This window comes from Anomalospiza imberbis, chromosome 5 (genome assembly GCF_031753505.1).
Source record: "Anomalospiza imberbis isolate Cuckoo-Finch-1a 21T00152 chromosome 5, ASM3175350v1, whole genome shotgun sequence".
Taxonomy (NCBI): domain Eukaryota; kingdom Metazoa; phylum Chordata; class Aves; order Passeriformes; family Viduidae; genus Anomalospiza; species Anomalospiza imberbis.
Window position 1 is genome coordinate 63,740,321 of NC_089685.1, and position 25,455 is coordinate 63,765,775.

The 25,455-nt window shown below is 44.5% G+C and overlaps 2 protein-coding genes and 1 long non-coding RNA gene across 11 annotated transcripts in view; 1 reads left to right on the forward strand and 2 right to left on the reverse strand.

The window, feature by feature from the left end:
• GSG1 (germ cell associated 1) overlaps positions 1 to 3,047 on the forward strand; it is a 107,960-nt gene extending 104,913 nt beyond the window's left edge. For all 8 annotated transcript variants that reach the window (XM_068191508.1, XM_068191511.1, XM_068191513.1 and 5 more), the window contains one exon: positions 965 to 3,047. In XM_068191508.1, coding sequence (XP_068047609.1) covers positions 965 to 1,277 — 313 coding nt within the window. In that variant the 3' untranslated portion in view covers positions 1,278 to 3,047. The remainder of the gene's footprint in view (positions 1 to 964) is intronic.
• On the reverse strand, positions 2,085 to 24,116 carry FAM234B (family with sequence similarity 234 member B). The gene is made up of 13 exons (XM_068191507.1): positions 23,970 to 24,116; positions 17,976 to 18,368; positions 16,967 to 17,065; positions 14,520 to 14,708; positions 12,524 to 12,654; positions 11,678 to 11,825; positions 11,192 to 11,333; positions 10,428 to 10,571; positions 6,994 to 7,075; positions 6,612 to 6,767; positions 5,917 to 6,034; positions 4,549 to 4,775; positions 2,085 to 4,124 (listed from the first exon to the last, which is right to left on the reverse strand). The coding sequence occupies exons 1-13, from the start codon at positions 24,004 to 24,006 to the stop codon at positions 4,119 to 4,121; spliced, it is 1,872 nt and encodes a 623-aa protein (XP_068047608.1). The 5' UTR covers positions 24,007 to 24,116; the 3' UTR covers positions 2,085 to 4,118.
• Positions 21,377 to 23,732, reverse strand: LOC137474704 (uncharacterized). Of its 2 annotated transcripts, none has more exons than XR_010999468.1 (2): positions 23,561 to 23,732; positions 21,377 to 22,003 (listed from the first exon to the last, which is right to left on the reverse strand). It is a non-coding gene; the product is annotated as an uncharacterized lncRNA (long non-coding RNA). The 2 variants fall into 2 exon arrangements; XR_010999467.1 differs by having other exon boundaries at positions 23,537 to 23,732.
• Positions 24,117 to 25,455: the final 1,339 nt, after the last annotated feature.

A 25,455-nucleotide genomic window follows, 5' to 3' on the forward strand; every position in this document is an offset into this window, starting at 1 on the left:
CAGCCCTGCTGACTAATTTGACTTGCCCCTCTGCTGGTTTGCCCTGTTCGGTCTCAACTCTTCCCTATGTGCAGAGGCCAGTGTCACACTTGTAATGATGCTCTCAAACACACCTTGTTTTTCTGCAGTTTTAATAAGTTACATGCTGGTTTGGCATCTTCACAAACCAATGATGGGCCAAAGGGCCTATTCCTCCAATGCCAAGCCTAGACATGTGCCTAAAGATGTGGGCACAGCTCAGGCTGAAACCAGCAGTCACATCATCTTCTCCAGTGCTGGCTCAGCCATATAATGGCAGCTGCACTGGAGGCCAAGGTCATCTTAAGATGGTACTACATGCAGGAAGGAGGGAAGGCAGGCAATACACCACTTGTGAGCCAGGAAGAGGAGCTGTGAAAAGCAAGAGGCTCAGTGTGCCTTTCTCTAAAGGATAAAGCAGCCAAGCACAGTGGACATTACATACCTGACCCGAAAAACAGTTGGTCGAGCCTTGCAGGTGCCCATGGAAAGTGCAGGTTCAATTTGCAATGCTGTATTGATGATGACCATGTTGATTCTCAAACACTCCAGTGCCGTGTGCCATCCATGGACATCAAATGCCAGGATGGTAATTTGGTTACGCTCAGGTAGACAAGCCTCATGCGCTTGTCTAGCAATACAGAACTTGCTTCCAAGCTGTGCTCTCCTGCTCTGACCAGTTACAGATGCTCCTGCTGCCTTTTTCCCCGTGTCACTCCCTACCCTGTCACATGGGGATTACCAATATTTATCCCACTGATCTAAGAAGAATCTTGTGGTGGGCTAACCCCTAAGAACTGTAATGCTATGAGCCTCAGTCACTCCAGTTCATGTCTGTGCCCAGTAGGTTCTGCCTGGTAAATCAGGGAGAATTGGGGTGTGTCATGGTGTTCCTTACCCTACCTGGCTTTTCACAGCATGTGCTTCTTCTGTGTGTCTCTGGCAGCATGGCCTGGGCCTCCTTTACCTGCTGTATGGCCTCTGCTGTCACCACTCTCAATACCTACACCAAGACGATACTGGAGTTCAAAAGGAACCACATCAAGGGATACGATGGGAGCTTCAAGGATCACCCTCAGCATCACCAGTGCTTCATACAGCAAATAAGCAGCTACTATGAGCCCAAAGGCAAGGCTTTCCATTCAGTCTCTGAGGGAGTTGACTTCTACACTGATCTGCAGCAGAAAATACTACAGCGGGAACCAGAGCTGGACCTGGATGAAGTCTTGGGCCAGACAATTGGGGAGGATCGCTGTTAGGGATGAGTTGTACAGGGACAGAGCAGTGGGGTTTGGGAGGAACAAGAGCTCTGAACCAAGCACTGGCACCACTGTTAGCAGGTTTTGGGGAGCTCTTCCAGTCTCTACAGGGAGTGAGGAGGCAGGCACTGGGTCAGGGCAACTAGAGTAGAAGTTTGGGGGTCCGCCCTGGTGATATACAGTGTGATGGGTGCCCTCATCTGACAAGGGTGAAACTGGAGGGACATGCTGGTGCCAGCTGTCTCCAAGCACTTTCAGAGTTGAGTCAGATGTCCTAATCCCAGTATTGCACTGGGGAACAGATAGTCAGCACCATCCAGGTGGCAAACTGCACTGCTGGATGGTGTCACATTGACCATCCGTCAACACCTCCTCTTCACTGCTTATGGTGAAGGCCATCAGTGTTCATATTGATCAGCTGTCACCTTCTCTGAACACCCTGTTTATTCGCAGTTTCCAGGCCCAAACTCTTCTCTCTGCCCCCAGATTAAAAGTCCTGCTGCAGTAGGAATAGGGGGTAGCTTTCAGACATTTCTCTCCTCCTCTTTCCTATCTGTAATGACTCCCACATGTTCCCTTGCTTTTTGCCCAGAAATCTCCCATTCTGAGGAACTTTGCTGTCTATGTCTATGTCTTTTTACTGTTTCTTTGCAACCTTTAAGAATTTGGCAGGACTTTTGCTTTTTACGTTGTTTCTATTAATCTGCTCCTTTTGTCCATTGTAAAAATATTGCAAACAACCCCTGAATCAAAACCCCAAGCAAACTCGTAATCTCTCAAAGGTGGAACACTGGTTCACATGACACATGATGCTGTACACAGTATTTATTTTTGTTTCACTGCAGTTCAAATACATTTTTCCAACAATATACAGACAGACTCTTTATTCACAGTGGGGTGGGGGGGGTGTGGGCAGGGTGAATTCACATTAGGGAGGAGCTAACACCACTGCTCTTGAATATCAGTTCTCTCAGGAAGAATCTCAGAAGAGTAACTACTTAGGTAACAGCCGATTCACCTTTCCCAGCAAGGTGGTGGCTGGACAGGAGAGAAGAAGGACTCCTGTTTAATCCCTCATATGTTACTGGTCCTCACACTTTCAGTCCTATTATGCAGCTCTATTAACTGACACTAGCTCTATTATAAACACTAAACCCTGTCTGGAGGAAAATGCCAGGCCTAGAGCCATTGCTACAGTTGTGCTAATATATACAAAGCTATTTACACAAAAATACCATTAAACATATACAAACTGTTCACAGCTCTGACATTAGGAGATCAGGGCCCAAAGACCAGCCTTGGGGCTTGCAGCTAAACCTGAAGGGCTATCCTGGAAGCCTTATATAGAAATGTGGGATGATGGAAAGGGTAATACAGCAAAGAGAGGTGGCAAGGGCCCAGCAGAGCAAACCCATGGCTAATGTGCCCATCTGGAAGGAGGGTCAAAATCTGCTGTCACCTCATAACACATGGGGAAATGTGGGGAGGCTGGAAGGGCACATGCTACACAGAAAAGTCCTTTGCAATCCTCATCTCAGCCTGGCTCTGCTTAATGTCAAAGGCCAGGCTTAGAATGGCATACTAGGAAAGGAGTTCCTATATTGTTGCCCTAAACTGTGGGGAACTACCAGGGCACCAAAGTGGTTCCCTTCTACATGGTCTTTTCTACTACAAGAAAATTCACACAGATGCTCCTCAAATGCAACAGAGAATGATGGCATGGTCTGGGACACAGAGTGGGACACACCTAACACACTGTGAACTAATGTGTCCCAGGGGTAGCTTGCTCCTCCTGGAGCTGCACACAGGGCTGGGCTGGCAAGGGAATGGCAATATTGAGCTCAGAATAGGGTTAAAATGCACAGAAAAGCTTTCTAGTTCTGTCTCTCTCTGAACCTCTAAACCCTGGAGCAGCAGTGTAAGAATCAGCTTTTCTGTGACAAGACTAAGTGACCTTTACAGTGACAGTCAGGATCTGCTGGACCTCTATCCCAAGGGGGCTGTGATACCTTTGCAAAGGGGAACTCTGCCCATTGGACTGCAGTGTGATGTTACAGTGACAATGTGGGTTCATACAAACCTTAAGGATGGAGAGAAATAAGCTGTGAACCTTTCACTTCTACATCACCCACATATGCCTGAACTCAGTGTCCTGAATTTGGAACTGGGAAAGAAAGACACAAGTGCAGGGGCTGGGCAAATGCTGTAGAGACCATCTTTCTCTAGATCAGTAATTCAGCCAGAGAACTAGTTTGTTTGTGAGTCTGGCATCAGCATGGACAAGAGAGCTGAGAGCACAGAAGTCATAGATAAGACTAAACCTGCAGGAGCCAGAAGCTTCTCTTCAAAAATAAACAAACTAAGGTGTCCTTTAGCCACACCACTTGCCTTGACTCATCATGGCCCACTCAGGCACAGAGCTTGTTAGACTGCTTGGGAACACTGTTTGGACATAAAAAGGTGTGTCCTAAATCTCATTCATAAATTAAACATACAAAAAATATACATACATTGTATAAATTAACACATATATATACATAAAGCCTGATTTTATATATATATGTATATAAACTCTAAATTCACATTTCTGTGTTACCTGGAAAGGAAGCATGCAAGAACAGCATACGGAGAGGGAGCTGTTGAACAAGGTTTCTCTGGTACAAACCAGGTCTGTCTAGGACAAACCTGCCTCCAGCAGCATTCCCCACATAGCTGAAGAAAGGGGAAGTGCTTTTAGACCCCATTCCCTCTATATAGCCGTTTTCCTGAAGATACACAGAGCAGCTTCCTATATTCCCAGTACAGGCCACAGGTCCAACCAACATCTGAGGAAACACCAGGCTAAAGCTGAAGAAGGAAAGGCAAACAAATATTAAAGCCAAAATCTATTATCATCCAGTCTGGTAAAGCAGTAGTTTACAAGTCAGCAACAGAACCTGGGCACACTATATGGAGGACCCCTGCTTGCCCATGTCAAAACAAGTGATCTCAGTCCCCCCTCTCTGATCCCTCTGCAAGTGTCTCAGTCTCTTATGATCATCATCCCTGCTTCTTTCTAAGATCCTGTGCTGTGTTCAACTGCCTAAGTACATCTTTGCTTCACAATCTGTCCATCTTATGCCCCAGGGGACAGCCAGTCATCTTGCAAACAGTCATTTTGCATCCCACCAGTCTCTTTCCATCCCAAAGAGCACCTTAACCGTGGCTGTAGGGAAGAGATCAGATGTTTTCAAAGGCCTGGATTTCATGAGGGATTCCTGCACAATCTCACCTTCTGAGGAAAGTCAGCAAACTTCATCCGGGCAAGAAATCGCCTCACTTCTCCACGGCTGATTTTTGGAGTCCTGCTGTCCTTTAACCACACCATTCGACCTTGACTCATCATGGCCCACTTCAGGCCCAGCTTGCTGACCGAGAGAAATCCTGGCTGTTTTTCAGAGGTTGCAGTTGTTGTCACAGTGATGTGAAATGCATCCTTTTGGAGATCATTAATTCCAACTGGTCCATCAGAAAAGGGCAAGAAAATAGTGGTGTGGAGTAAATTATTATGTGTCTTCCAAAACAAATCTCATAGCCCTTACTCAGTCAAAATATCCACTAGGCTGATAGTATATTTAGTCTGACTTTACAATTCCATGTATCTTAGTTGATAAGGGAAAATTATTTTAATATTTTTCCATGGAAAGAAACTGAAATATAGATCAGAAAGAGAAGGGTTTGGTTCCAGGTTATGCTTTTGGGCTTGACATAGGATATGAACATATTTCAAGAATACAGTTCACACTCAGCTTTCCTTCCCACACCTGTTAGTAGCTATTCTTTACCGCTATAAAACAGGAAATTTGTAAAGCAATGGCAAGTTGGGTGACTCCAGTCACTGCAGAATGATCTGTACAGACCTCAGAAATCCTAGTTTCTAAAAAAACCCTGTAACAATAGTATTCTATTTGTTCTTGCCTGAACTGTGTTTTGATACAAGTCCAATTAGATGTTATTACTATGAAGCAGTTTTTCTATGCTTCCTGGCCTACTTCTCTTAGCTCTGGATAAACAAATCTTTTATCCCACACTCCCAGGCACAAGAGGCTGGTTATTTGCTGAACTGCTTTAGAAAGAGCAAGGAAATTGAACAGGGACTGTACAATCTTGTATAGATGTTAAATCCAGATCTACTTTTCCCTGAAAACACACTTAGATATTTTGGATTCCCCCTTACAAAAAGAAAGAGGGAGAAGTACAACAGCTCCTATCCCAAAGAGCAAGAGATGGCCAACAAAAGCAGAAGTGTATCTGAGGTGACAGAGAAAAGTTTTATAGTGATTTTTTAATGCACTTCATTGAATTAAAAATAGCTCCATGGAAAGCAACACAACTTGTCTGGTGTATAACATGCATTAAATCAAACTTAAACCTTTCATTGGTTAAACATGTAAGAAACTTTGTGGGTCTTTTATTTGCAAAGTAGGGGTGGACAAGATGTTTCTTCAGAAGGAAGATGAATCTTATTTCCCATTGTTGTGCCATGTGTGGCGGACCTTAGGTGCTACCTTTAAAGGCAAGACTACAGCCCATTGTTTCTCACAGCTACTTCTCTCTCTGTATTTCTAGCCTAGGTAGTTTTTCCTCCATTTTTAATCACCTGCTGAAGCAATGACGTTGTCTGTTGCATTGGTGAGGTCCAAAAGGACTGTAGGAAAAACAGGATGGAGGAGATAGAGGTGGTGCAGCCCTGGGCGCTCAGGTCTGGGACCAGGTTGCTGTTGGAATGAAAGACACAAAAACATAACAACTGCTAGCAAAGAGGAGTCTAGCTTTGTCAAAAAAAAAAATTTCTGACATTGTGCTATTTTTACATGGATCAAAGAATGAAAAACTGTGGTTTTACAAAGATTAAATCCTGAAACCCTTTTTTCCCCTACACAGAATTTGCTCTACAACTTCTCTTTGGAAAGGTTGAAATCTAGCTCTGTCATAGGCAGCTTGATGGGCAAAGCTACAGTCTGGAAGTTTGAGTCTCCATGCCAAACTGCGTGCCTGCATGGACAGAAGGAGCACTCTGGGCTGGGAACAAATCTGCAGTTACAACTCCTCAGTGCTGCATGAAAAAATGAAATTCACAAATTTTGGGATTTGTGGATGCAAAATTTCTGTCAACAAAGCTTTACAATGAAGAAATTGCACACAAAAACTCCTGTGTTCAGGCTCAGAGAAGTCAGAATGTCAGAGATGACAGCCTTCATATATGTTAGGTTCAAGTTCAATGACAATAGGAGTAAGAGAGACTGCATGTGCTGCACAGAGAAACCTCAAAGTGAAGAAAAGATGTGTGCTCACCAAACTTTGTAACACAGGCTGTGTTTCATCAGCCCAGAAGAGAAAAACAGACTTCTTGTCCAAAGTCATGATTGAGAGTGCATTGAGTTGTTGCCTCTGCCATGGAAGTTCCTGGTTCCAAACAGGGAGGCCAGATTTGCCATCTACCACCACCACCTCAAGGCAGGGAGAGATCAAGCATTAATGGATGTCAAGGAGTGGGTATGCAGAGCCCCCTTGCAGAGGTATGGCCTGTGCTGTTCCTTTTCATGTCTTGGCCACACTCTAATGAGTGGTGGCCAAAGAGATGGGAAAAGCAAAGACCAGAGAACATTTGTCTCTTTTTACCCAACCTCCCCCACTCCTGTGCTGCCACTGCCCTCCCTGCCTTCACCTGTTTTACCTTTTTGTTCCCATCTCCAGTCTGTGCTTGCAGCATGAAGTCCAGAGTTTGGTCAGCACCAAAGTAACCTGGCACAGGCTGGCTGTAAATTTGGAAAAAGAAACACTCAGCCCCATGACAGAAAAAAAGCAATTTCAGATGGAGGCAGAATAGTTGCCTTCATCCTCCATTCTGCCTCTTAAAATGACAGGATTTGTCATGCTAAATAAGGTCTTTCATTTACTCAGAACTATTCTGAATGTCAGGAATCATTTGTTGGTGGATCAGAAAAGTGAAAAATGGTAAAGTGGCCCATGGTGCTTGTCAGCCATTCTTCAGAATTGTCTGTGTGGGGGGCATCGCTTGATGGGCTCTGTAGACATCTGTTTATCTCTCTGTATACTACTCTTTCCTTTGCATGAGAACCTGTACTGTTGTTGCTATAATTATATGAAATTACCCAGACCTTCCAAAATGCATTGGCACATTTGGCCTCCTACAGAAAGTGGATTTCCCAGGCTGCCTTAGCTGTGTGAAATGGATCTTAACAAACTCAACATTAATGTCAGCCCATGATTCCTTGTATTCTTACTGCTGGCAGGTTTACAAGCCTTTTTATGACCTTAAGCAGGTTAAATGAAGTACCTTCTCATCCTCTCACTCCTGGGTGACATAACACATTAATATCTCTCATTATAACTGTTTTCTAACCATATTCCTTGCTTTTTGGCTTTCTGAGCCTTGCCTCTGTCTTCCTTCAATTCACCGCAGCTAGATGCACAATTCTAAATAAGCCCAATTGAGTCCACAAAATTCACAGAACAAGAGATTTTATGGAAAGGCAGGATCAGAGTATATCCTCTCTCCTCTTATTTATGACAGATTTCTGTATTTCACCCAATTAACCAAGTATCAGTAGGCTGGCTTTGCCTCATCTTTAATGAGATGAATTCATCACTTCTCATGACAGTCAGTTCTAATGATTAATTTCACCCAAAGAAACATTCCTGCATCTTCATTTTCCTGAACATGAATGGTTTTTGCTCCAAGGCACTTGTTCTTGCTATGCCTGTTAGCTTCTATTTCTTACACATGCTTATGAACTCACCTCTCAGGCTTCTCTTTGATCATATAAACTCAATAATTTCTTTCTTCCATGCCAAAGCATTTTTTCCAGACCTTCTCCCAATTTTTTTCCATCTTTCCCTTTAAAACATGCATGACAGAATAGTTCCTGAACAGTAATACCACAGCACTGCAGCCTTGACTTTATTCTTACGACATCAAACAACATCCTTTGCTTTACAGACACCTTTGGCAACCAGGTGTTGCCTTCAAGGCAGTATCATGAGACACTCCTATAGCTCGAAAGCTATCCAGTAGCAAAAGGAAATAGCAGGCAATTCTATCCTATGACCACAAACTCAAAACATCTCCTAAGGTGCCTCTTCTCACGTCCCTTATGGGTTACAGTCAGTGGCAGATCCCACAAAGTGAATGCACACAAATCGGATGCTACCAATCAAGCGAATAATCCCCTGGGCACTTTCTCAAATGAACCAGAAGGCTAGTAATTATTCTGCCCAACAGTAATCCCCCCAGCAACCTGCTATTAATCCTCTCTCATCTGAAACATCCATTTACAACACAATTTGCGACTGCTTACTCAATTTCATGGTCTCTGAACTTCACCCTTGTTTTATGACTACTGATTCTCCTTTATGGCTTTCCAGGGACCTTGTCAAAAGCTATCTGGAAATGCAGTACATCTGCAGTAGCCATGTTGGTTTTCTCAGAAATTATTCTCACAGGTGTGGACTCAGTCTGCCTGGATGAAGTGGTGTGCTTGGGGCAGGTTTACCCAGGAAAAGGGGCACTCACAGATGGCTTTGTAAGCTCTTTCTAACAAGGAATTCAGTCTGTTTGACTCTGTGGTAACATCCCTGACCTGAATTTGTCCCCCAGCCTGTGATGCTTAAGTAGAACTTAAGTTCTAAAAAAAAAAATCCAAACAAATATCTTAATTAAATGCTTGTCCAATATACATTCAGTGTAGTAAATTTTGTCTTTCTTAACTCTGAGAAAAGAGGCTGTCCAGGATTTGAGCACAGTGGCCTAGAACAAGAATTTGCTTTCATTATTTTTCAATGATTATCTGACATCTCCTCTACATGTATTGTACTCTATCCCTTGGGAGGTCAGGGAATAGTAAAAGGCAGCAGCCTTAAATACTAGCTGCCCAGAGATGTTGTGAAGTCTCCATCCTCAGAGATATTTAAAACCTGACAGCACACAGCCCTGACTAATTTGCTCTAGCTTGTCTAGAGTCTGCTTGAACAGGTAGGTGGGATTAGGAAATCTCCAGAGGTGCATTCCAACCTCAACCATACTGGTAAAGAAGTTTTCAACCCTTCTTGATCCATGTATTCCAATTTATTACTGCATCCATTTAGAAATTTCTTGTGTATAACTGATTCTACAGCACCTGTGAAGTGGCTTTGTTTAGTCAGTACACACCCTTTAAACTTGATGCCAGACACATTCAGAAGTCTTCAGATTGTGGTCCCAAAACACTTCTAGTCCATTTCCTTTCCTCATAGCATGATCAACTAGCCATAACTCATTCCTAAAGTCATGGCTTATGTCACCCATCAGCCCTCAAGAATGTGGACATTACCTGAATATCAAAGATAGCTGAACACCCTTTTTTTTTTTTTTTCTCCCCTTAATGAAGTTCCATTACCTTCTTCCCATTTATGCTCTTGACAGTTAGGTAACACAGAGCTGAGAGATGCCCTCTTTACTCTCAATATTAGAGTAAGCATTTGTTTCCCATGTAATTTCCCTCAATTGTGCCCAACTGCCCTTTGCAAATATTTAATACTGGGCCAGATGAAATTGCTGGTTATTACCAACCCACAAGATCTGGAAAATTACTTAATTTTCATGTGTGAAATTAGAAAATGAGTATTATTTTAAGGTTTACATTTAGTATAGATGGTGTGCTGACTGTCATCAGAATGCTCATTTTCAACTTTCAAGGAACATTAAGGTCTCTGGGCCATACTCATTCACCTGCTGTAAATTCTTAACATTACTAATGTAACTGATCCTCTCCACTGAAGCTCTGGACAGCAAGTGGGCTGAATCACACATCAGTATTCAACTAAATTCCAATGCCACATCATTCTCATGACTTCAGTGTTGGGTACCTGAATCAAGCCCCTTATTTATGATCACTCATAAGCACACAAGATCAAATTTCCTGTCTTCTGTTCCTTGCTCCCCCTGCCCTCCTCACTTGGCTCAACAACACACACCTCCAGTACTTAGATTCCTCTTCAGACTTGGAGAATTACTGTCAATTGCTTTCTAAGGAACACATGTGCTTAGAACTGAAAGTTGGGAAATGGTAAAGGAAGAAATAGGACAGAAAAATGTTCCTAGCAAGTAACCTGCTAATATTCTGCAGCTCCAGGGTCCAGCGGCGCTCCAGGTCCTGTCCCCTCAGCAGGATCAAGCTCTCTTTGGTTGTGATGAGCAGGTTGCTGCAGTTTGTGTCAGGTGCCTTCACTGTCTGCAGAAAGTCAACACCCCCACTGGGACAAATGGAAAACAGAGATCAAGGTTTGTATCTGCACATCTCAGCACTAGCTGCCTGTCCGCATGGCAATTCCTACAAAAGATGTGAACTCTACTTGGAGAAGTCCATCTTTTCCCCAGTGATGTGGGCTCCTCAGTTAAGTGAGCTAAATTCAAATGTGGAGTCTTCTGAATATCATGAGTTACTATAAAAAGCATGACGATTGCGAGTTCACATTTGCTCCCTCCCTTTATTCCTATCAAGGCCTGCTCCACAGTTTGGCAGTAAAGAATGAGCTGAGAAATCCAGGCCCACACAGACTGAGTTTCCCAAAGAGACTCCATTAGCTGGGAACACCTCTTTTTTCCCTTCAGCAATGCATACAGGGCTGAAGAAAGGAACAAGGAGCAGGAGAAGCTAAGGACTCCCTTTTATTATATTCTGCACTTCTTTGGCTAGGACAACCAGAGGACAGGGAGGAAATGGCAGGTTCCCCACAGTATTCTCCAGTTATCAACTGGACAATGAAGAGAAGGACAGTATTGAAGTAGAAGCAACCACCTCTAGGAGCACTAATAAGTGCCTACGCTTCCCTTCCTCTCCCAGAAGGAGCAAGACGACAAGTCCATCTTCTACCTGTAAATGTCAATGAGCTCTGACAGGTTGACAGATCTGCGCTTTTCCCACTCTGGCTCCTCCTGCTGCAGCATTGCAGGAAAGTTGTCCCGGTTTCTGGCTTGGGTAAAGATATCCCTTAGGGCAACTGCTTGAACATTACCTGCCAGGAAGAGTAAAGATGAAGAGTCCTGACTGCAAAAGATAACCCAGTAGAACAGAGGGTAATTGGGACCACTGCAGTTATGGTAGAAGGCAATGAAATGCTCAGAGCTGGAACTTCCCTGGCATGATGTGCCTTTGGGAAACTCCAAAGTATTTGAGACTAGCAGGTATTGGTGGTCCTGTACTTTTCCACACCATGGCAGTGAGACTTGTGCTTTTGCCCTCTTAGATATTACAGCAGAAGGCATGGCACAAGTATCCCAGGGACATTTGGGACCATTTTAGGTAATTCAAATGTTTTCTCAGGAAGCTGAAGTGCTGCAGAGGCAAGGTGCATCTTACCAAAACCAAACAGGATGTAGATGGCTCCCCGGCTGGTGATGTGGACTTGGGGGCCAATCACTTTCCCTTCTCCATTGGTGCTGTACCTGACAGGCCCACCCAAAGCAGTTCCAGTCTTTCCTGATACCAAGATGAAAACCACATCAGGCTGCAAGGAGAGAGAGGTAGGGATTTTTATCAGTGCTTTCAAGCACCTCTACACTCAGAATATTTTCCCAACCCCATAGCATGAAGCTGCATGGATAATTTCCCCCTCCGCAAGGTCGAGATAGTGTTTGCTTTCTCTTTGCTCAGTCTGGCTTCCTGGGCATCTTACATTCATGTTTTTCTCTTGACACAAATACATCAAATATGAAAGGGAATTAAAAAATCTGAGCTCCTCTAACAAAATCAATGTTAGACTTGTGGGGCGGGATGAGCATAAAGGAAATCTGCATCTGAATTAACCACACAGTTAATCTGAATTAATTAATAAAAGAAAGTATTTATTTCTTTTGGATAAGCTAAATGCTCCTTTCTCCAGAGATCCATCCCTACACTACTGCTAAACACTCACTTCAAACCTCACATTCACTGAACAGAAACAGATAATTCTCAAGTCTCAGTCAGGTGCAAATAATGACCCTTCTGTTCATTCCCAGCTGTCAAGAATGCAGGTAGTGTCATTATTGTTTGATCTCACTACTCTGAGCTACTGGAAGAAAAAGGGTGCTTTTCAGCAAAATCCAAGGGAATGAAAATTAGGGGTTCTTGCAGCTCCGGTTACAGTCCTTCCACATCAGTCTATTTTTTCCTCTACACAAATAGTAAAGGTCCTTCCAAACCTTGAGTAGGGATGTGCTGTACCTGTGTCACTTTGAGAGCCAGAACAACAATATCCCTAATCCCATCTCCATCTACATCTGGAAGAGTTGCAGCTGGTGCAGCCAGGATCCCACTTGAAAGATGAATGGAGTTCAGTGTCCAGATGGTCTTGCCTGTGGAAAGAACAGGATAAAAGAGACGTGTACTTGTGGAACCAGAGGGCATCCCTAGAGGGTTCCACAAAACTTTCTTGAAAAGGGAGCAAGAGAAATTATTTCTCCCATTCTGTGTGAAGGGGAAAGACACATCTACAAACTGAGACAAACTGCAGTGGGAAGCAAAATTATTGTCCCAGCATTTCTTTAGATTACCTTTGAGTCAGACCTCAAGTCCTGCTGTGCTTCCTTCTTAGCATCTTTTTAAAAGACCTGAGCCCTAAATAATTTCTGAAATAGCAGAGAATAATTTAAGGTTCACTTTACAAAGGAGAACCCAAATGAGAGTGCTGCTCTGCAGGACGGCAGTTGTTTGCCTCAGCCAGCAGTAAAGGTTAGGTAGATGTGAGGAAAGGAAACAGATGGACAGTTCTGATATTCAGAGTGCAAATCTGTGTCTCAGTTAAATTCCCAACAGCAAATTACCACTCCAGCATGACATGCTCCCTCCACCTCAGGGGGAAAGCATGTTAACAGATGTGATGTCAAATGGTTCAGCAGTCCAGCACGAACCCAGCTAGAAACACAGTAAAACCAGACTTGCAAACTTGCAAATAAACATATATAAAAAAGGCAACAATTACATTTGATGCTTTGACTTTTTCTTCATTCTTTTGCCAACACTTCTGCTTGTTCAATCTTTAAAAATGTTTTTCTGCTGCTGCTGCTCTGTAGGATAAGGTTTGCCCCTGAATGACAAAGTAAGCCAAGGGCCAATCTTGTACATTACTACTCCTGGTAAAGGAGGCAGCTCATGGGCCTGACTATGCAAACACTGTGCAAGTAACCAGGTCCATAAAAGCACTTGAAAAGTGTGGGAAGACAGCTGGGGGTAAAATTACAGGAAACTTGAGAAGTTATATTCACATCCTAGCAGAAGTTCTAACAGTATGGAAATTATAGGGTAAAATACAGTTGCTACTCCCTGGATGGAATGTGATTGGCATGCCCAAAACTTATTCCACCATGACTCCACACATCCACAATCTGCAACCATAGGACCTGCTAAAGGGGATGGAACAAAGGGTGGAGTGGGAATATATGGCTGGACTGTAGAAATCCTTGCAGGGAGGGGAACCTGATGGTCCTTTGCGGCTGATAAATGGCACAGCACCCGTCAGCCAGGGGAGATAGGAGAAGGTGTCTTGTTGCTGAGCCAGCAACTGTGGTGAAATTGTTGTCCCTGGATGAACTGGGTTCATAAAAACCTAACTATAATATTAACACACACCTCCATCCCAAAGTTAACTGCCTTCAAGGTACCTTTTGGTTGATTCCAAAAGCAACACTATACCTACCTATGGCTACTTCTGCCAATGAATTAATGTGGGAGAACAAACAGCAATCAGAGAATGAAGGTGCACATGATCAAGTGATTAAAAATGCAATAATCATTCACATCTAATCAATTCAGCTGTGGGCCTAACTTCTCTGCAAGGTGTCCTGGATGTTGTGTATATCCTTATGTAACTTCTCCAAGAGTGATGTTCAGCTTTGCAGTGCTGTTAGGTAGGTCCTGAGTTGTACCAGCAGCTCAATGCTAATGAGAACAGACTTTACATTTTCTTTATGACATGAGGATGCTACAGGATAAGATTAACACTTTGAAATATTCTGAGATGTAGGACAAAGATGCTGCCACAGAGATTAAATGTTTTGGATTCTCTTATCCTGTGCAACTAGAAACGCATTAGTGTTTTGACTCTATTCTGTGTGTCACGAAGTAATAGCCACCATGATGTGCCAGAACCAAATTATTCATGCTTATTAGTCCTTCAAAGTAAACAAAAAAGCAACAGCATGTTGCTGGTAGTTGACTTTACCTGTGGAGGCACTGAGAAGGCTGAGGAATTTTGACGTTCCTGTAACAAGGCAGACAGGCCCTGCAGCTGCCCCCAGTGATAGCCCATTGCACTGCACACTTTGCGTCTCCTCTGGAAGCTGGATGGACCATAAGGTGCTGCCATTCATACCAGAAAGTGCCACCACAGTTACGGAGGGTCTAGAGACACCTAGAAGAAGCAGAAAAGAGAGAACGTAATCCCTTGGTTTCAGAGGGATTGCTATGACCACATTGCCTTGGGTCCTTGTGCTGGAGATCCAGCTCTAAGTCCTGGAGCTGTGCAGTTCAAGAGAGACAAATCCACACTGCCTGAAAGCAAAGGTCAAATGTTACCTCATGGCTGAATTTCTCTGCTGAAGAGCATAGAAGTGATCTCCAAACAAGCTGGGCTGAAAATCAACAGCCCAGAAAATCATTAAAACCTGAGCTCATAGCAAGAAATGTAGTCAGCTGGGCAGAGAGAACCAAGTTCCTCGGGACAATGTGCTCAGTTATGGTGTCTTCCTCCTGCGAAATTTACTGCTGTCAAATCAGACTGATTATTCTGATCCCCTCTCCCTCAACAAAAGAGCTAGCACCAAGTGGAAACCTTAACTGACTCCCAAGGCAGATGTCACCTCACATGAAAGTGCTAGTTTGTTGAGCAGCAGAAAGCGATTGGTGGTCTGAGAGCTCTTTCCTTTGTTTTCCAAAGGAGTTCATTGTTGTGAAAAACAGATTGAATGCAACCAACTGGCAGAACTTGGCATTCTTTTTCCAATTCACCAATCAGCACAAAATAATTGTACAATAAAGTAGTCTATGCTGTTTCAATTGACTGTTGGCCCTGATTCCAAATGTGATCAACTTTTAGACCAGCCTGCCCTCAGACTTAAGTGTGGTTATTGTAATTAATCTCCACCTAGTATGGTCATATCACAATTTAAGATGAACTCCCACACATTTCAAAATAACAACAGACCCAGCCAACTTCTGTCTTACTAGCAACACATACAACATGTGACCTGATGACACAAAGGGCATATATGGGCCACTGGCTAAACACACGGCTGAATCCATTCTCTAAATCGAACTCACTCTCTTCTCAAACTGAAAATCATGTGGCTTATGCTAAGGGGCTGCCCCAGATCAAGTTATCTTTGTTACACTGATAGGGACAAAGAACAACTATCTCCCGAAAGCAGCTCACAGCTGTTCTGTGTACAAGCTGGAGAAACAGTTAACAATGTTGCAGATTACTCCACTGGGTGCCTATTCCAAGTTTATCTCTACTTGGCACACTGTGAATGCTCCAAGCACAAGCTACAGGTAGGCTGATATCCAGCTATGTGAGTTTTGGATTGTGATCTGCTTATACCTGTTTTAGTGTCTGGTTTTTGTCTTCTAGCACAGCTACAGCCCAGAATGTAACTAGGTATGACTAGTTTCATTCAGAGCATGCTGCCTATGTGTATATCTGGGGTAAAAATTAAAAGCAATGTAATGGCAAAAATATAGAGTGCAATTACAACTGATATAAACAGAATACAACCTTTATGTCAACTGTATCTTCGTCTCTCACTTATCTTTAAAGTTTCTTTACAGTTTTCTCTGTGTTCATAGGTTTTTTTTTATAGGACTTGCTGTGAAATACCACGGGCCTTGCTTGGGCCATGGAGAAAGGCACCTTCCCTATCCTCTAACAGTATCTATTACCTCTTTGCAGAGCCAAGGCATTTTGCTCCGAGAATTTTCTTCAACTTGTGCAATGTATGCTTGCTCCCTGAATATATCTCTGAGGCAGAACAGATTCACCTGGTACCAGGCGATGCCAGGATAGGCAGACGCAGTACAGCAGGCAGCTGGGAACCTCCAGGACTTCAGAAGCCCAGTGCAACAGGATGCCACTGGATTTGGCAGCCCCTGTGTAATGGTGGCCAGCATCAGCAGGTTCTGCTATGTTACCTGAAGGGTGTGAGGACTAACAAAGAAAGCAAAGCAGCCAGGAGGAGGAAGCAGGGCAATACCGGCTAAACAGCCAGGCACAGCAGCTTCCCCACCATCAGCCTATTATTTGTGAATTAACAATGATTTGGAGCCTGGCAAGTATATGGAGTGACCTGGAGAAAAAGACAGCAAAGTGAGGGTGTTTCTAAAAACAAAGTGAAGTGTGCACAAATGCAGGACAAAGAGATGGAGTTGCCCCAAGATAAGGTAATGGCAAACCTGATGCTGATGATGCTGACCAAAAGGTATAGGAGCACAGGCTTGTAATGAAAATTTTAAGTATGACCAACCACAGGCACAGTACACCAGCAATTTTAAGGAACTCTGAAAAGAGCAATGCAGTGGATTTGCAGTGGCAGGTACTCTTCCTGTGTGTAAGACAAACATACAGAGGTCCATACTGACACATTAACAGGAATGGCAAGGAGCTGCAGTGCTTACCCATGACACTGGCATTCATCAAGGCAGTGAAGACAATGAGGATGTCAGGGAGGCCATCACCATTCACATCACACAGTTCCAGTGGGGATAACACACCACCTGTAAAAATTACAGAGTCACTGCATGTCAAAAAGGCCACCCAGCTCATTTTTCACACTGGCAGAAGAGAGCTGGCCCAGAAATGAGACTCACAAAGTCTGCTAAGGAATCACCAAGGGCAGGCAGCTCACACCATTGTAAGATCTTTCATTGCATGAAAAGGCAGAAATGTAGCATCTTGGTCAGAGAAAGGGAAAGGAAAAATGGAGGAGTTAACAGAGAAAGATTCATGTTTCCCACTTCAATTTCTGAGGTAATGTGGAGCCAGGTATCTTATGAAAACCTTGGATTTGGAAGCCAGGGGCAGAGAGCAAGGAGGGAGAGATATTGCAGACCTGGCAGAAATTATTTCCCAAAACATTGTTACTTTACTGCAGAAACTAGAATGGAAGATACCAATGACTCATACAGGATAACAAAAGATCTCAAATGTTGATTTATGGATTCTAGCAGGACTAAAAGCAATGGAATAAGGTTAGTTAAGCTAGTTAGAAGTCACAAAGACTTCTATCCCTCTCCTGTCAAACACAACCACATACTTCAGCATGGAGGTACTGGTAAAGTCCAGGCTGTAGAAAGGAAGCATTTTAAAGTGGGCTGGGCCATCTCCATCTGGAACAGAGCTCAACAGCCAGGCAAAAAGGCAGGGTGGAAGAAGAGTCAAAATAATTTTTGATGTTGGCAGAAACGAAATTTTGTGGCACTGTTATGTGCGGATGCCAGATTTCACATGCCTCAGCTTCAAGAGTGAGCAGGACACAGCCACCTGTCTATTATTTTGGAGCATCTGTAGTGGTGAAGAAAGGTCTCTGCTCTGACCTGGCTCTCCCAGATACATCTCTCCCACTGATACCCAGCCTGGGAGCTGCCACCTCCCCCATGCCAGATGCTGTTTCTGGGGCTTTCTCACCTGCTCCCTGACCTAGGTTGCGGTTCCAGGTGTTATGCAAGTCTCTAGGGGGACAGGGAATTAGAAATGCGCACACCAGCACAAGAATCATTGAGATCACCACAGTGAGCAAAAAGATCGCAGTGCGCAGGTATGGCATGAAGGAGGGAGCAGCCTTCTGCTCCAAACTCCCAGCCGTCTCTGCAGGATAACCCTCGGGTGCGTTCTCTGACGTGTGCTGCTTTGTCATCCCAACCTCCACATCAGAATCAGGGTCCAGGGTCTCTTCAGGGGGGCTCTTCCCATTTTTGACCCCCCCATTCTTCTGGATGTTGAGTACAAGGTCATCTTCACTTTCATCACTGTCAGCCTGAGTGAGGGGATCATATTCCCCAAGGTCTGGGCTCTTTTTTCCTGAGAAAAAAGATGGAGAGAGACAATAAAGCATGAGCTTTTGCAGGATCTCAGTGAAGAAAAGGCTGCAGTGGAGAGCAATACAGAAGGGATGACAGAGTAGTCTGCATTTTCGTGGTTCATGGTTCCAAGTGAGAAGTGCGAGAGAAATGACAGGGTCTCTCTCTCCATGTTTCACAGTAGCATCTGTGGGAGAAAAGATGCTGACAGCTTATTTTCCTCAGACAAGTGTGTGTGTGTGTGTGTGTGTATGTACATATATGTATATGTATGCTTATGACTACATGGAACTCATGGCTGATTTAATTCTAATACTTTCTTGATTAGTAATGAAACATGAAGTCTCCCTGAAGATGAGGGGAAAGTAATTTTGCGCCTTTGCGGCAGTAACATGCTGATGTCTGGAAGAATCAGCCTGTTCCTCCAAGACACCACCTTCTCTGCATAGTTCAGTTCTGCGAGAGAGAATGCTCCAACCCCTGCCCGAGGCAACCACAGTGCACCTGCTCCGTTCCTGCTCCCACTAGAGCCAACAGTCTGTGTTTAGCCTGGCCAAGATAGGTAACTTGGTACTGATCCCTTCAGGTGGTGGTGCAGGAAAGTAGCTTAGCTTTAGGTGTCTCCTGCACAGGTGCCCAGCACACATGGCTTCTCCCCCAAGCCCTAGACAGCCGCAGGGAGTGTGGCAGGGGCAGGTGTAGAGTCCGGTCACACACCCTGGCGTAAGCCCAGCACCATCTGTTTATGGGGACAGAAAAGATCACACAGACTCACTGCCCCAAGCTACGAGTGGAGGGTCACGTCTCAGGGAGCTGCTCTGTGCCACAAGGCTGGGCATGGAGCCATGGCCAATGCTCTGATGATTCCAGAGTCTCAGTCTGGTTCTCTCTCTCTCTGATTACAAGGTGGGACTTCGCTATCCCAGGTATCTGCCTCATTTCCTTTTGTTTAAGGCTGATCTGAAACAGGAACTAGCTTGTGCCCGAAGATTCCTGAAGTGGTATATGTAAGGCATAACTAATAAGCAAAAATATGCAAACTGTAATCCCTCTCAGACACTAAGATGATGGAAAGGCTTTACTAAGTGGAAATTTTAGGGCTTTCATGATTATTCTTCCTGACTAAGATAGCATACCTTACTTCTGGTTTTCCTGTTAAAGACACTCAAGTTACAGATGTACTGTAGTACCTAGTTAGTGCACCACACCTATTTTGCATAATCTAGAGTATATTTTGCAGCACATGTATCTTAGTCCTTCCTCATTTCTCACCCCTCAGAAGGACCTTCACTTTCCCTTCATCTACCACTTACAAGTGGTATTCAGCTTCATTTTTAAGATTTAAGAAAAACTTACAATCCCACTAAAAACCAAATGCCCCACACTAGGTAGAACAGCTGGGACAACTCACCTGCATTGAACAGAAGGAAATAAAAATATCCAACCCATTCACATATTTAAGACAGACTCTTCCTTTCTGAATTAGGGGCTTGTACAAAAGATTCAAGAATCTGGTGCACATATACTCTCCAAAAAACAGCTCCTTGTGGAGGCAGGAACCAAGAGATACTGCATTCCTATGGGTCGGTCTGGTGTATCCCTGTGACACACTGCATTGTTTCATATAGGTCTGCTCTAAACATGTGCTCCAAGTGTGGGCTTTTCAGGAAGTCTTGATAAGTGCATCCCGTAAGTGCACAGAAGGCCACCGACCCTGGTGGCACACAAATCTCTGCTCAGAGGTTGCAGTGTATTTTCACAGGTGTGTAATACTGTAGGTTATGCTAAAATGTGACTGAAAGACTACTCGGTCGAAACAAAAAATTCCAGAGAGGTCTCGCTGCCAAGGTACTTGCAGCTTCTCACAACAGATCCAGATGTGCCAGTTCAAGTCAGGTCAGAACGGCATGAAAAACAAACGTGGCTGGCCCAAGAGTAAATGGTATTAAGCCTGGGAAGTCAAAGTCGGACAGCTGTGTTAACTAGTCTGCTCCTGATTTTGGAAACTGGTGACCTTTGAGTAAAACAACTCAAAGAATAATAATGCTTCACATATACTATGTTTTGTTTAATTATTTTAATTCCAAACAGTCAACCAAAAGACTGGAACCTGCTGTTCATCCTTGATGCAGCTGAAAGCATTGGTATCAATTAAATTTATCTGGAAGTTTTGTTCTGGATCCCTTTCTGAAAACAGAAAGGACCTTGAAAATATGGCTCACCCACTCCTTGAACTGGTAGGGACTGAAATGCCGGCAACATCGACAGTGGTATCAACCACAACCTGTAACAGGAACACCTGTTCTACTAGAGAACCACTGAGCAGTGGCTAGATAACAGCTACTACACAGTGATGACAGCTTCTGATGATCTACATAGTTAAGAATCTGGAGAAGTAGAGGAGAGCTATAAGGCAGAGAGCTGCTCAGTCTTAATTCATGTCTAAGCCAGAGCAGGAATCAGAAACCAGCACTCCTTCACCCTGTCTTTCCCCAAAAGGTTATCCAGCAAACCCACAAAGCACAGCCATTCAGTAAACTCAGGCATAAAGTGTCCTGCAGTGGTTTTTTTTTTTTTTTTTTAAGCCAAAAGGAGGGAAGATACTGTCCTTTAAGAAGGGCTGTTGGAGCACTCATCTAGCACATGTAAAACCCAGTTGTATAGCTCATCTCAAGAGGATTCAAACACTCATTTCCTACTGTTCAGAGGGAACCTTAACCAATCTGTAGGTGTTTTGAGAATGAGTTTGGAATGCTGGCAAGCATGTGCTCAGTTCAGCCTCCTGAGGCTGTTCTGTGGTGCAGAGAACATGTAACTCATGATTCACCTGGATGGAGAGAGAGCAGAAGGAACATGACTACTCATCCAACTTTTAGGTCACTTGCTGTGGGAAGGAGGGATAATACATCTGGCTTTCACTAATCACTCCCAGATGATTTTTCATCAGAAAAGCACAAACAAACATAAAAACCAGTAAAGAGTGTGTGAAAACACAGGCAGCCTTACACCTTTTAGAGAATGATGATTTATTTTATGTGCTTCAGAAGTCAAATTCTTTCCTTTCTGGTCAACAACAAGGCTCAGGCTGGAGGAAAACAGTTTGTCCATCAACAGAAAGCTAAAACTGCCTCTGTTGCAAGCAATCAGCTGTCAGGGAATACACACAGTTTTCAATTTTCTATTTTGGAAGTAGAAATGGTAAGATCTGAGCTGGCCTCTTGGTGAAACTCTCACCATATGTCCTGAAAGGATAACCACTGTGTAGCTTTCATGAGAAATTAGTCTCTGTGCTAAAGCAAGCTGCAGTTCTGTGGCCTTTTGCAGGTACCAGGTCTGCGTAACTCACACTTTGTTATCTGTCTTCCAAAGAGACTCCAAGCGTATATAAACCTTGCATCAACTTCACAGGTATGGAGTTAGTATCAGCAAAGTCAGTTTCCCTATAGCTTTGTGGTCCCTCCCTCCTACAGCTAGAGTAAACAAAGCATCTTTTGATCTGACCTGTTCTAAATCTTATTCCACTTTTTCCATGGCAATCAGGGATAAAACAGAGGTTCCCATTCAGTGGCCTGTGGTTACAATCAGAGCAAGTTACTGGTCACATCACCCTGAATTTTCTTTTTCTTTATACAGCCACTGGAAGAAAAAGCAAATACTGATGATGGAGGCTTTCAAAGACAGAACTGAGGGAAAATGACCCAACTTATTGGCTTTCAAGGGCAGCAGGTCTCTACATCGCACTTTATGACTTTGAAAATCCCCCATGTATTTGCCAAATGCTATTTTCACACAAGCAACTATTGCAGTAGAAGAATGTGACCTCTCAGTGAAGAACAGACGATCATCGTGCGATCATGATCTGGAAAGAAGGCGTCCATTAGGTGATCTATGTTGAAATGAGGTCCCAGTGAAAATAAAATATTCATTTCTTGTGCTGATGGCTTCAAAGATATTAATTGCAATCTTATTTTTCCTGGTTTTGGCTGATAGGGAAGACTTTTCTTTGCACTCACTTTGGAGTGAGAAGAGCAGATTCTGGACTTTGGAAGAATGCAATTTCCAGTGTATTATTCCTGTGTTGGCATGCTGGTTCTGTTTATTTTTCTGGCAGTTGGCAGGCTCCAGTCACTGGGTACTCCAGACACATCTCTAAGCCCATGAGGAGATAAGTCACCGCATATTGATTTTTAATTAATTTAATGAGATGCAGCAAGAAAAACAGATACAGCAATAGGCTTTCTGCTTTCTCACTGCTGTTGGAAGCTGCATTTCTCAATAATTAAACACATGAGAAAGGTATGATCTTTGCAATTTAACCTGAGGATTGATGCAAGAACTGTATCCTTAAATGCAGCTGCAAGGCCTGTTACAATCCTTTTCCAAATCAGTGTTTCCCAACAGCAGATATCAAATAGATCATGCTGGTTCCAAAGATCCCAAAAGAGATCTGCACTTTTATTGCAGCTCCCCAGTGGTCACACCCTAATGCACACACCTACACCTACCAGCTGGCACTTGTCCTAAACAGACTTCATGGTAATTTATTCCTTCCCATTTAGACAGACAAACACACAAATATATATATGTATGTATGTATGTATGTATAAACAAGGAAGAAACCAAGTTGCAAACAAAATTTCTTTGAATGAGACTCAACAGACATCACATAAACTAAAAGTCATGACTCCTGGTAAGGGTTATGAAAAGATGGCAGGAAGGACCTTGAAGACATTACTGTGACCTTCAGGGACTGATGGAGGAAGACAGGATGATCAGTGCAGCCTCACAGGCTGGGGCCATGCAGGACCACTGTGGTGTTTAGGGCCAAGGAGAAGCCCTCCCCAGCAGCACACAGCTGGGCCCTGTCTCTGTCCCAGGGCTGTGCCAAAGACAAGACAAGTTAGGAAGAGCAATGAGCTCTTCCCATTGAAGTTAATGCAGTCAGGTGCACTGGCACTGTCTACAGTACATCCAAAAGCAACTAGCATGCTCCCAAGATCTGGTTTGGCAAGGTATTTTAATTCCTTTTTAATCTCTTTACTGAAGAGAATGGCTGTTTCACTGCTGCTCACCGCACACAATAGCCCCTTATGCTTGAATATCCTTTCATCTCTCTGAAGATCTCTGGCTGGAAAGTGCAGAGGCGGCAGGCAGGCTTTAAACATTTACCTGGGTAATTGCATTGGCACTTACCGAACTCCTGGCCTGCCTTCTGTGGGTAAAACCCGGCAGGAGCGGATCTGAGGGGTCTGCGCTTCCTTCCCTCCCACGCCGACTCGTCACAGGGCCGCGGCCCAGGCCCCCCTCTGCCGCACACGACGCCCTCCGAGCCCCGAGACGCTGCCCCGGCCGCTGCGTCCCTCCCACGGCCGCGGGCCCCGCGCGGAGCCCGCCGGCCGCCCCTCACCGCCCGCACCCCCGGGCCTCACCCCACATCGCCGCATCACCATGGCAACGCGCCCGCAGCCCTCAGGCAGCGGCACCCGCGCCTCCCGCGATCAGGGCTGCCCTGGCCGCGGCTGCCCCTGCACGGCCCGGCCCCGCCCGGCCCGGCCCGGCCCAGGCCGGCGGTCGGTCCGTCCCGCGGGCGCGCAGCCCTTACCCGGCAGCTTCAGCGCCCGGGACAGCACCGTAGCCATGCTTGACACGGCAGTGCGCTCGCGCGCCGCCCCGCGCCCCGCGCCTGCCCGCGGCCTGCTGGGAATTGTAGTTCCCAGGCGGGAGAGGAGCCGAGGCCCTTCGCGGCCCTGATGATCTGGGGGGACGGGGAGGGGCGGGCCGGTGGCAGCGAGCCTGACCGAGGACAGCCCAGATCTCCGCAGCCTGCACGACTGCATGGGCACAGACAGATGGAAAATAGGCTTGCCATTCTATGTGGTTTGCACGGAAAGTGCCAGGCCCCTTAAATTGTTGTTGCTATAAATACATGCCTACATTCTTGGAAAGTTTTTGGTTGGAAGAAATCTAGTTGTTTTCTTTTTATTTTGCAATTTTATTAGTTTAGTTTAGTTTAGTTTAGTTTATTTTCGTTTAGTTGATCAATTAACAAAAGGCAGCCAGGTTGTTTTCCAAAGCTGTCCTCAGTCGGAACCACAGCCTTCCGAGGTGAGTGAATAAGTGAACTCTCCCTTTCCCACAAGGGGGAAGTTGAGCAAGGAGGGTTTTGTGGCTTCCCCAAAGCCACAAGGCTTCCTGATTCCCAGGCCCACACACGGGCCCTCGAACACCACCACTTCTTCAAGTCATGATTTGTGCGAGAACTCACAAGACAACGGCCTCCATCACTGAATGAGAGGAAGGAGTATCGGCCAAATACATCAAAAGAGACTCCGCTTGGCTAATGAACACATCACGTTTCCTCAGCATCTGCTGCTGCTCTTGCTTTCCCCTGTTTCAGGTGCTTTTTCTGCAAATAATGTACTCACTCTTTCATGTCCAGGTCTGTCCTGGAACTCCTTGAGTTTTAACAATAAGGAGCAGAAGAGAGACACCAAGTGGTCTAGTTGATGAAGAGAGGTTTTTGGGTTTTTTTCAGATATTAATGGGAAAAATAATAGTTCTGATCCAAAATCTTTGGTACCAGAGGTTTTTTTTGTTTTTTTTTTTTTTTTTTCCCACTGATGTCATCAGGCTTCAGAGAGAGACCTTCCTGAGAACACAGCATTGTGGGGGCAGTCCCAGGTGGCAAACTCTGGAGAAGCCATCACAGTTGTTATTCTTTCCCTTCCAGGTCTTTCTGAATACAGAGTCTTTCTGTTCCATATGCCATTTCCTGTCCTCCAGGCTTTGATTTAAGAGCAGTGACAGCTCTGTATCTATGTAAATATTTACAGGATAGATCCTGGATCCTTTTCAAGTCTCAGTTAGCAAAGCCTGTGATAGGGCAAGAGCTGTCCAGCAAAGTGACTCCTTCTAAGAAAATGCTTCTGGTACCAATTAGAGCTGGGAGCAAAGGAATGGCAGAAAACAGCCAGAAGCAGGAACTGGGATGTCTGGTGTCCTTTTGTGATCTTCTAACATCTGGCACACACACATACAGTGCAAAAGCCCATAGTTTGCTATGCTTTTACATTTGTGGTGCAGCATAG